This window comes from Anarrhichthys ocellatus, unplaced genomic scaffold (genome assembly GCF_004355925.1).
Source record: "Anarrhichthys ocellatus isolate YVR2014 unplaced genomic scaffold, GSC_Weel_1.0 scaffold25, whole genome shotgun sequence".
Classification (NCBI taxonomy): domain Eukaryota; kingdom Metazoa; phylum Chordata; class Actinopteri; order Perciformes; family Anarhichadidae; genus Anarrhichthys; species Anarrhichthys ocellatus.
The window spans coordinates 395,250-407,749 of record NW_022280055.1 but is presented as its reverse complement, the minus strand read 5'-3'; the positions used below and the strand labels follow the sequence as shown (position 1 = coordinate 407,749).

Here is a 12,500-nt window from a genome sequence, read left to right as displayed (position 1 = left end):
GATTTTCCTTTTTTGGGGCGGTAGCACAAAACTGCAGAAGATGCAGAAGGTACTTGTATCAATAAAAACATCAGAATTTATTCCTACAGAGACACTTTGCACCAGCAGCTGTGTAATAATCCTACAATCTAATTAAATCGCTTCATGGAGTTATATTTTTTTATTTCTTTGTTCTTATATTATGCATGTGTGCTTTAATGCACCCACCACTTGGTTTTATGTATCTTAAAGAGGAGAGAGTCAGGACATAAACATTAACCTACAGCACAAAGTGCAGTTTTGTAATGCACCTAACAATTTACTGTAGAAGTTCAGGTAAGAAAATTGAATATTAAAAAAAGCTCACATTTGACCAGTAAATCACCTGTAAAACCTGAAATATGACTTTTTCAGCCAGAGCCTTGCTGGATACTATTATTCACCTTTATTTCCCTTTTCCAAGCCAGTCCCAGTGGAGCTGTATAAATGATGGCAGGTGGGATCACTGCCAGTGCCAGCGGCTCCTCTCTCTGTTTAAGAGACTGCAGCACTCCAGACTTGAATCCGTCTTCAACAATAGAAAACTCAGTCGTAATATCCTAAAAATAAAATGTGATTGTTTTTTTCTGAAGTGGTTGGAATATTGTCCCAAGGCTGTTAAATTGTTGGTCACCTCATATTCTCATGTGTTTTTCCAGCCTTCGTAAACAGTCACACATAAGCCAGTGGAAAGTAACTCAAGTTTCCTACAATTCCAAGATACTTGCACATTACTCTAAGTATTTCCATTTGACACCACTTTATACTTTTCCACTACATGTTAGAGGGAAACATTAATACTAAGATTTTACATTAAAAAAAAACTTGATAAGTATGTGAATTGTTAAAGATTAAAGAAACCATTTTCACACTGAAGTTATAGTATGGATTTATTAACAGTTTAACACACAAATATTTGACAGAAAATCAAGGATTAGAGAAATGTGCAGTTTTTTTTGTTATTTCCTATCATATGTAATCATCTCAGGACCCCCCAGATTGATGATGTGACCTTACATCTACAGTATGACAAAGAACAAACAGATATATACAACCTGCAGTGAGTAAAATATTCAGAGCTCCACCTCAACAAGATGTATTAACAATCATATAATGTCATACACGACAATATATCTGTGGAAGAGGATTTTCTGGCAGAATGAGTACTTTTTCATTGCTAATAAGTCTGTACTTTTGAATGCAAGAGTTTTACTTGTAATGGAGTATTTTTATATTGCTGTACTGTACTTTTACTTAAATAAACCACTGCTCTAATCTGTTAGAATCTAGCGTTTATTAGGGAACAACACATATTGGTTGTGAAAGATATGTGAGATACATTTCCATTCCTAACAGCTTTACCTCGCTGTTAAAACATGATAACAATTAATACAAATTCAGCTAAATGAGGAGGCAGCAGCAGCTCTGTGTACAGATTCACGCTGCTGTGCAGCTTCAACAGACAACATGAAAATGAAAAGTCAAAGCTTTTATGAGTCACATGCCCCACTGTGTAGAAAACAAAGCCGTGCTGCAGTGCACCGCCAACTACCTGAAGTTTAAAGCATCTGACGGAGCCCATTGTTGTCGGCTGATTGCTCGCTGTGTGTTTTTCCAGGAAGCCTTATCAGGCAAAGGAAGACTGAATGAGCACCTCGGACCGAAGCCCTGCTGGATCACAGGCTGCAGGACAGAATTAAATGATTTCCATTATTACACTGAGAATTATTGCTCCCCCTCTGTAAGACTGCAGCTCCAAGCCAAGATTACTATTTCTGGCAATGTTTGCCTCAGGAAGGAACTTTCGCAGATTTAATGGGACCTGGGCCATTGTACACAGCCTTCTGTATGGCACCCTGCCATCATCTCCACAGAGAAGGGAAAAAAAGAACTGAGGGATGTGTATAAAGTCAAAACAAGACTGTCGCGTTTATGTGATCCCAAATACAGACAATATATTTCAAACACTGAAATCTCTCTGAGGTGCAGAGGGACTCAAATGATTTTTTATTTGCATTTAGGAGTTTGAATGCGAGTCTGAAAGGGACTACGTGGTGCTGGTTTGTCTATTTTGTAGAACAATTACTGTCTTTATGTTCTGTAAAATGTGTTAAAATTAGAAACACACTTTGTTCTTTTATCTCATCTTTGCTCACCATTATTCTAGACAATGGTGGAACAAGTATTCAGATCTTCTACTTAAGTAAAAGTAGCAATAACACAAAGTAAAAATACTCTGTCACAAATAAAAGTCCTGCATTCAAAACTGTACTTATTGTATATTTTAGTATTTAATCAATATTACTGTCACATTGATATGTAAGTAGCATTTTGCTTGAAGTGGAAGAGATTTTAAAGACATTATTGGTTTATATTATTAGTTTAAGCTGAAACAATGCATCACAAATTATATTAACAAAACAGATACATAGCTATTGGAATACAAAATAAAATAAGAAATTAGAGAGATGGCATTTAAAAAGCTTTATATATATATAGATATATATATATGTGTGCAAATATCTGTGCAGAAAAAGTTCAATGTTAATACACAAATAAAGAAACTAAGCTGTAACATTATTTGAAATTACCATATAATATTAGTACTCAAGTAAAGTACACCGACTTAGAGATCTCTTGTCTCAAGCTTATGCATGTTAAATGCATGTTATTTTTCTCCATTTAATCAGGTTGTGACTGCATGATACATACAACACTAATGAGCATGTGAAGGCAGTAAATGTACAAGCAGCTCCCCCCAGTGACAAAATGTTCTCTCTTTTTGTTCAGGAGTAAAAAAATATATTGAAAAAAGAAAACATTTCCCTCTGAAATGTAGTGGAGTAAAGCTTAAGGTGCCATAAAATGGGAAAGCCCTCACTATTGTAACTTATTCACCACTGCTTTTGTTTCTGTTCATGTTGAGCGACTGCAGCAGCTGCAGACAGAAACATAGTCATAGAGCTAACATTGACCTTCTAATTGAACACATCTGATCACAGAGAGACGAAGAAAACCCAAAATGTATGTCCCTTGAGTTCGTCAACTGTCTGCCTTTAAGAATAAATTCTACAATTTTCAAGTTTTAATATGTGTAAATTTGTATTGACATAATCTGGGGCTTGACTGGTGTTGATCGGAGTCTCCAGGCTGTAAATAAGTTACACTCAATGTGGATTTACAGAAACAATTACTGCATTTCTTATTTAGTTGAGGGCAATTTTGAGGTATGTTGTAGTTTACTTTAGTATTTTCATTGTCTGCTACTACAATTTAGAGGAGAGTACTTTACTCCACTACATTTATAATTTATAACTACACTACAAAGAAATGATGAGGGATTATTATATAAAATAAGACTTTATAATACATTATTCTGAAATGGGCAATTCTGCATAGTATGTACTTTTAGTTTTAGTAGGTTACACTTTGATGCCGATATTTGTGCACTTTTGCACCGCTATAACTCATTGATAATTCAACTTCAATATATGGTGCACTATCGCAGGTGGACATATTAACATGATGATGCTGATTTGCTGCCCTGTGTTTCCTTTTGTGGTAGCGTACCTTTGGCTCTTCGCTCGGCACAGTCGGAGTTTAAAACATTAAGTGGTCATTAGCTGGACACTGGAGTGGTAGACTAATCACACTCACCCCGGCCTGCCCTGCGCTGTAAACAACCCAAAGGAGCTGGTTTAATGGAAGCTTTTAAATATGACGGTGACTCAGTGCCTTTGAGCAAAAACCACGCGTTTACATAAGAGCAGATTAAAATCGCCTCTCGTGCGGCAGGTTCAGGGCCATCTTCAGCCTACAGTGTGCAAACGTACACACGGTTAAAGCACACACTGTAAGCAGCGCTGTGAGCTAAATGCTGCAGGAGGAGAGACTAATGGAAACACAAAAGGTCATAATAACAAACCATTAGGCCGAGCGGCGAGCTGCCACGAGGAGCATAAACCGCTGCAAAACAACAACAACAACAACAACAACAAAAACATCCATTATGTTAGATATGTTTTGAAACAATTTTCAGAATTAAAATAACTTCGTATGACTGTCATGCAGGCTGCTGGTCTGATGCAGAGCATCTCACCCTGCAGCTTTAATGGTTCGCATCTCGGCCAAATCAATCCGCAGCGGTGGAACAATACCATCCATCAGCAGCAAACCTGAAGGTGCATGACAAGCATGACAGAAATTATATTCAAGACAGCATCATATCGTGCATCTATCTATCTATCCATCATTTCACAGGCTTATTATTTTTGCTCTGGGTTCTTAACATGATATAGTCAGTTAGTCTCGGGGGAGGACAGGTCACATCGGGACAAATTCGTCCAGAAAACAGCTACTGGAAAAGTTGTTTCCATGCTGTCCCAGGAGCGTCTTCTGTACTGCTTTGACTTATTTTAATATATTTATTGTTTTATGTCAGAGGCTGTAGATCATGACCCATGTGTCTAGCTGTAAATACGTTTCCCTAAAACGAAATTTACTTCACATCTGTGTTGCTATGAACACACATGGCTTTTTTATTTTTCCAGTGACTGCCTAAAATGTAAAATACAATGAAAATGGTTCCTAAAAGAAAAAATACCTTTACATCCCAGATATTTTCTCAACATATTTCCTTAAGTGTCGTTGCAGATATTCAACTCACATGTGCTCACAAAAGCCCCATACTGTATTCATAGCCATCCATCTACATCAATGTATAATGATGCCGCTGTGCTTTTTGACTATGTTACTGTAGACAACATAATGTACCGTCTTTCTTCCCTCAGTTCATTCACAAGGCAGCAGCAGCCCGCAACCACAAACAGCCTGCACGGAGAGCTGCGTTTCATTTCTTATCAGCACAATGCTGCCATCTAGCGGTCATGTCCTGTATAGCAGTGACACATGATGTGTGTGTGTGTGAGAGTACGTGTGTTCGCCCGTGCACGTTGATCTAGGGCTGAAAACATAAAGAAACAGAGTAAAAAACAAAACAAATAAAAAAAATAATTAAGAAATTAAGAAGGAACCACAATGGTTCTCTTCTATACAGCCAACAACCCACTGATTATTAAATTTAAATTGTTATTTGACCGTGTGACATATATAAGACTATGTAAGCCATTCATTTTAACCTGGTCTGTAATGAATGTAGACACTGTTTACACCAGCCTATCAAATATGAACAGACTATTTATGATTTTGTTTCAAAGTCAGTTATTTGCAGCTGCTTTGAGTTTTCCTGCAGTGACGTTACCTTCTCAATCAGTGTGTTCATGTGTATTTGGTCAATTAACACATTTTCCTTCACCGTGTTCCGGGAGCTGGACAGGGGTCGTGTGTGTGTGTAGATCTCCAGGGACTCCTGTGTTCAACCTTTGACCTCCATTGAAGCACAAGACCGGTCTTTAGGGAGGAAGTTGGGTTGACTCAGGAAGTGAGGGCAGGTGTCAGCTGCTGGTGTGGGACTGGCGACACTGGACTCTTAACCGGCTGCTCAACTTCATAATTTCATCACAATGTTGTCTTTATTTACTGCTCATCTGAGCCAGTGGGGCTGCAAAGAAAAGAAACTGTTATTCCAAGTTTAAAATTATGTAAATTTAACATATATGTATTTAGAAAACAGTTTTATTGCGTTTATTATATCATCAAATATCATTACCGTCTTTGCTTTCCTTTTACATCCTCCGATGAAAAACTGGATCCATCTGAACTGTATTAAGAAGCAAACGCGTTTTTTCATTATCAGTTAATAATTTTTTCTATAGATTAGTCATTTAGTATAAAAAATTACAAAGCTATTCAATTTAGAACACTATAAAGCGAAGAAAAGCAGCACATCTTCCCATTTTAGAAGCTGGAAACAGAGAATATTTGCTATATTTGCTTTGGTTGATAACTGTGACATTAAATTGATCATTAAAAATGGTTGTCGATTAACTTTCGGTCGATCAAATAATCCATTGATCCACAAACACAATATTGTATCTAATCATGCAGCACAAACTTCTTCTCAGGCTTTGTGGGTTGTTTGATAAGTGTATTTTTTTTAATCCCTCTTTTTGTCATTACATTACATGTCATCACATCAGCTGACAGTTGTTCTCTGCAGGCCAATACAGACCTGAGTAAAGATGCTAAAGCATCATTTAACAAGTGCGATTTAATGACAGTTCCCCTTTTTTTTTTTTTTTTTTTTTTTTTTTCTTAGTGTACGATACAGCCTTACACTACGAAACAGAGGAGAAGCAGGATTTACAATAACAAGAGTAAATCACTCGGTGTAGGAGCTCAGACGTCTTGATACGTTTCCATCAGTAAAAACAAATAAACTCAAATTTAAGATCAGGAAATATACACAAATACACATTTTCTTTTAAAACTGCTTTTCTGTACACATTCTGTATTCAACTAAACTGAGATGGAGATGACTCTGCAGCTTGATTACAAAATGCATTTTGAATTACTGTAACACCCGTCTCTGTTGGCATTACTTTGGCACAATCATACATAGTCAGCAACATAAAAAAACCCCATTTTTTAAAACATTATCAGAAACAGCGCGACTCATCGATTCAAGGACATTTGCATAAATCTTCAAAGGATTCATTTCGATCTTGTGCGGAAGTAAGTTTAACAAAACGGTGCTTTAGTGCTAAAAAAAAAAAAAGAAGAGTCAGTTCAAGTGTTTTGTGTGTGTGAGGATAAACTGATAGAAGAGATATCCGCAAACTCTGCATAGATCTACGTGTGCGGATATCTCTTCTATCAGTTTGAACCGTTTGATACTTCCATCGCTTTAAACATCAGGCCAGGAGGAGCGGTGGTTATCCTGCATTGTTTTAAAAGATAGAAAAAAATACATGAGAGCGTCACAAGCAAATGTTGATGCTGGCTATTATAAAAGAATGTTGATTTTTTAATTTCCATTTCCAACTTGAATTAATTCCTTTAAAAAAAATAAAAAAATAAAAAAAATCTGTATCGTAATACAAACGCTCCTTCAGACTGGCCTCTGTTTCTCTGAACAATTGAACAATTTGAGAACTTTTTTGTTTTCTTCCCAGAGTTAGAGAAGAAGAAGATGGATACGACTCGTGTGCCAAACTATTCCTTTGAAAGTGCTTGCACAATCCCACATATTATAACATTGTGTGAGGTCAGTTAAAATCTGCCACCACATTTAAAAAGAGGCTACCATTACATGAAAGGTGCAGTGTCTTTGACAGACGGCCCGGTAGACCAGCACGTCTCAGGCTCTTTAGTCCTCGTCCCCGTACTGCACCTTGCCGTCACCCAGCAGCCTTTCTCTTTCTCCTGGTCTGTCCTCAACCTCCTCGGTGTTCACCATCGCGGCACAGCACGGTATCCTGGCCAGCAGGGGGCGGTGCAGTCCATTGTAGAGCGCTGTGCCCACCAGCAGCACCATGAAGCCCAGCACCTGCAGGCCCTGGAACTTCTCCCAACCCAGCGCCAGGCTCACCGCCCAGATGACCAGCGTACGCAGGCTGTCCAGCACCATGCGGGTGGTGGCGCTGATCTCTTTAGTGACGCTGATCCCGGCAAAGTTGAAGAAGGCGATGCTGACCGTGTTGCCCAGCAGAGCCAACAGGATGAGAGGCTTGTGCCCGATCTGACAGAAGGCGTCCAGCGCGTCCTCCAGGACCTGCCGAGGGTTGCTGCCGAAGTCGCCAACAGGGATGAAATACATCGGGATGAGAAGCAGCGACAGGACGAAGAACCCAAAGAAACCTGGAAATAAGACAACAGCATTAACATGACCGATAACAGCAGCTCACAACCTTTTAAACAAGTCAAAGTAAAGTCTTGCCCTTCATCTACGCGTGTGGCCAGTTGATTTGACATTTAGGTTTAAATATATTTAGCCAAACTGGAGAAAGTTCTGTGACGGTCACAAGAATATTTAAGTCTCTACAATACTATTATAGATATTCCCCTTAAATAAAAGGTTGGAAAACTAAGTCAAAATGTTACTGTTGGTGTTCCTAAAACAATGTCGCATGTAACTGCAGATGAAAAACTGCTGCACCTTCAATACCAACAGCCCGAAGAGGATGGACGTCATGTTTGTAGACAAACTTTTCCTCCAGGACCATCTGCACTGCAACGATGACCTGAGCCATGATGATCAGAAGGTCTCCTGCAGGACAGAAGAGAGTAGTGGAGTTTCATTTACTGCCTTTAGGAACTGAGGTTGAGGTTAACTGGAGTTTTGATCTCTTCATGATGCTTGTTTGAGTATCCTCTACTGTATCGTTAGAAAACATTTCACCAAATAAGGGCTGCACTTTACTTTTCTCGCTGTTATCCTGAAACACCGTGGATTAAATCCACCTCACCTGTGATGATGTCGCTGAGTTTGTGCGCGTCATCTTTGTGCCCGCTGAGGAAGTCCGAGAGGCCCACGATCACCAGGCCCAGGATGGTGATGAGGATGCCGAGCCACTGACTGGGCACCAGGCGTCGCCCCAGGAACGCCACAGAAAGCAGACCGGTGAAGATGATGACGGCTCCACGCAGCATCTGGAAGCTGGAGGCGCTGGTCATGTTGAGAGCTGCAAAAAAAAAAATATATATATATATATATATATATATAACAAATAACACAAGTTGATTTTCCTTCTAGAAACACAGTCTTTTCACGGACACATTAATCAGTAAAGAAGAGTTTTCTGAGCATTAAGCAGAAACAAAAAGGCAACAAAAAGTCACTTACCCACATACATGATGCAGGTGGCCGTCATGTCACACATGGCGGGAGGGAAGAAGAGGAGAGGGTTGAAGCTCTGGCCGGGGTTCATCTTGGGCTCGGGGCGTCGTCTGTCGTGGCAAAGCAAGATGTAGAAGACCACAATGCAGCTGAGCTCGCCCAGAAACATCCCCACTGCCTGCACAGGGAGACGCGGAGAGAAGAAACTAATGATGATTTACTCTGTGGGAACAGCAGTTTGAGACTATTTTACTTTTTGCAGAAAACTGAACAAATTGTTTTATTTCAGATGCATCATCTCATTTTCAAGAAGGTCTTAAATATGTTGCACTTATTTTAAGTGAAAATGTGCGCATCTATGGCTGTGGTTAATGAGGCTGGGTATCATCTGGAAATTCTCAATGGAACACTTTTATTTTGTGAAACCTTACTTTGAAAGAATGTAATAAATTATATATATATATATAAACAAGTTTTTCTATAAAATTTGATTTTCCATTCAATAAAAATATCCAAAGTTAAAGGTATTTTATGCCAGTTTATTGTACTTCAATGTGATGTGGAGTGAAGATAAGTTGCTTTATAATACCGTATAGTACACAGTTCATTACTCTACCTGTACAAACGGGTGTGCAAACTGGTGTTCAGGGTCATCACGGCAGCCCTTGGCATAGAACATGTCAGCCCATCTGTCAGACAAGAAACCGTTATTACAACTTCATTATTGATATTTTACACAACCAAATATAATAGAAAACAGTTACATATGCAAGGGGTTGGCCACACACGGCTACGGCTGCAAAGATAAGTAATGGAATTTACAACAGGCAATTTCCACTATTTCTGCCATTTTATGAACAAACAAGTAACCAATTACCTATGTGGGTGTAGATGAGGTTTTTTTTGTTTCTCATTTTGTGTTCTTTCATATTATGCCTGCATTCAACTGACAACCAACTCATAAATACCAGTGTGAAGAAGATTTCTGCAGCGAGAGCACATTTCGTTTTACTGTGCCCTCACATAGAATATTGGACAGTCAGACCAGATGATTGGATGAAGTTGGTTGTGAAGTCAAGGAGTGCTTACATCCACATAACCCACTGACTTCTATCATCAGACCGTCAGAGGAAGCGTGACCAGCATGTGAGCGTCCCGTCTTCTTTAAAACGCAAGACAAGGGAATATGGTGACGACGCTGCACTTTCTTCAAACGCAACAACGTCTGAGAAGGAAACCTGATGCAAACCTGACTCTTGAATGTGGTGCATGTTTGCATGAAAGGAAAGAGGGAACTTGCACCAAAACTATCAATCGACATGTTGTATCTGATCTCAGCCGGTGTCATGTGACTGTAGTGAAACTTCACCCGTTAGTTGCTGATTCTTCTTCTGAGCAACATGACACAGCTTGCTTCGTCTGAGACATTAGCCCTCAGACTGTGATTCATTCATCATTGTTGAGTTTTGTTTAGCTGACAAAAACCAACAAAGAGGACAGAGAAGTGTGTCGGGCCGCAGGGAGCTGACGTCACAGATTATGGGGGAAGTTAAAAAAGCTGAATGTCTAGTTTCACTAAAATAGAAAACCTGGTCCTATCGGGACAATATCCAGAGAGGACTTAAATGTATTAGCCATACATCATTTGATCCATCTATCGAAAAAAAACCACACCAAATATTCTCTCCAGCTTCTCAAACTGTTTTCTATGACTGATAATGAAAGTAGTTGTGAGATGCAGTCCATTAAATAAACGAGGAGTCATTTCAAGGCTGAAATGATGGGGGAGTCATCCGTCTCAGTCACGAGTCACGAGTGTTGATCATCAAGTCATTGTTCAAGCCATCTATCATGATGTGACACACATTAACTGTTTCCTGTTTCCTGCTTCTCAGATGTGACGACTTCCTGCTTTCCTCTGTTTTAAATCATCGTTAATTGAATATCTTGAATATTGGTAAGACCAAAAACAAGATGTAATGTAATTTGCATTTTTGTTTTTACTATTTCCTGATGTTTTTAGGACCAACTGATAATGAAAGTGATAGTCAGTTGCAGCTGATAAATCCTCTTTCATGCCAGCTGTTACATAACGTCAGACAGAACATGAATGAGTCCAAACATGTTTGCTAAACACAGATAGCTAATGAGAACATCATTGTACAACCACAGAGGCGCGTATCATATGACTTTACATCGTCAACGACAAACACATGACACCAGCATTAAAACAAACACAAATGAATGTACTCACTTTGCGGATAGTGTGTTGAGAGAGCCGGTTGTGAGCATGAGTCCCGCGAGGAACAGCTGGTATTTAGTCCAAGCCATGCTGGACGTGTGGAGAGGACAAACAAACCGGGCACAGAAAGACCGCCGAGTCGCTTCTTTTTGTTTGAAGAGAACACAGATTGTTATTCCCACACGGCTCCGTGGGATCTCCTCCGCCTGTAAAGGTCACGTGACAAGTCAGAGTCAGCTGATCGACGCGTGAACTACACGCTGCATTCAAGTCCTGCCGGAAATGGCGCAATCGACCCAAAGGAAGATTTAAAAGAAATGATGGTTTTAAAAAACTAGAGGAACCAAACTTGTCCATATTTCTAGTTTAATAAAATAAAACAATAGCCTAATACTATGTAGCCATTAGCCTATTTGTGACTTCAATATATAAGTAAATATCAAAATAACAAATAGCTGAGGTATAAAGTTCATTATTGACTTGAATGCAACCTGCAGGCAACAGTGCGTACATTGTAAGGACAGCTGCAGTATGTACTACAAGTAAAAAGAAAAAGTATGTGATTTGGAACGCAGTATAAGTTTATACCTGATGTGAGAAACTGCAGTAGTTGTCATTTACTTCTGCAGTCTCATTACACTGGCAGGAGTTGTATTAAATGTTATTGCAATGAAAATACTATGTATGGTTTGTTTTGTCATTAGATCTACTTAATACTAGTTTTTATTTCCAAGATCAATACAAGAGGAGTTTACGAGGGGATCTCAAAATAAGCATGATAGGCATCATGGATAAACAGCAGGGGGCGTCAAAGACCCGATAGACCATCTAGGATGAGAAAGTGGGACCACAGTCATTTCTCCCCTCTGTGGCCTCACATTGCTTAAAATTAGAACATGCACTCCCTTTTCCACTAGGATGCCTATGTGCTTATGATGCCAATTTTAGGCGTTTCAAAACCTACAATTGAATATAAAATATAAATAAAATACAATATATTAGTACAAAATGATATAAAATAAAATAATACATCTTTGTCAAGTATGTGTGCACATACATTGCATTCTGTACAAACTTCATCTAATCCACTAATCCACACCACATGTACATTCACAATAGAGTTAATCTCCCATCTGACACAATGTCAACTCATGATGCAAAGTTCTTCTTTTTTCCTATATTGATCATCAGCTGTAATATAGATCAATAATTGGTTATTCATTACAAATTAATGAAATACAAGAGTTGTTTTGTATTGGATTTAGCAATGTATCTCAATGCTTCAAAGGCAGTGGCTTGTGTTTGATATAACAAGAGTTTTAAAATCGTATGACCTTAGTTAAGAATGCCATTCATTTAGTGCTGGCTGTCCTCTTTCGCTCTAAACAGCTGTTGGAGAATCTGAAATGAAGCCAGCCCTGGTCCATCTTTTACACAGCCTCTGTCATCACTCCAGTCTAATTGAATTTAAACATTTTAACAAGTTAGCCACTGTCCTGCTAT

General features: G+C 38.9%; 1 protein-coding gene across 1 annotated transcript; it reads right to left on the bottom strand.

Annotated features, from left to right (window-relative positions):
• Window positions 1-6,757: 6,757 nt before the first annotated feature.
• Window positions 6,758-11,220, bottom strand: slc35f6 (solute carrier family 35 member F6). The gene is made up of 6 exons (XM_031861646.1): window positions 11,010-11,220; window positions 9,372-9,444; window positions 8,762-8,933; window positions 8,385-8,600; window positions 8,075-8,185; window positions 6,758-7,776 (listed from the first exon to the last, which is right to left on the bottom strand). The coding sequence occupies exons 1-6, from the start codon at window positions 11,084-11,086 to the stop codon at window positions 7,286-7,288; spliced, it is 1,140 nt and encodes a 379-aa protein (XP_031717506.1). The 5' UTR covers window positions 11,087-11,220; the 3' UTR covers window positions 6,758-7,285.
• Between the last annotated feature and the right edge of the window lie 1,280 nt (window positions 11,221-12,500).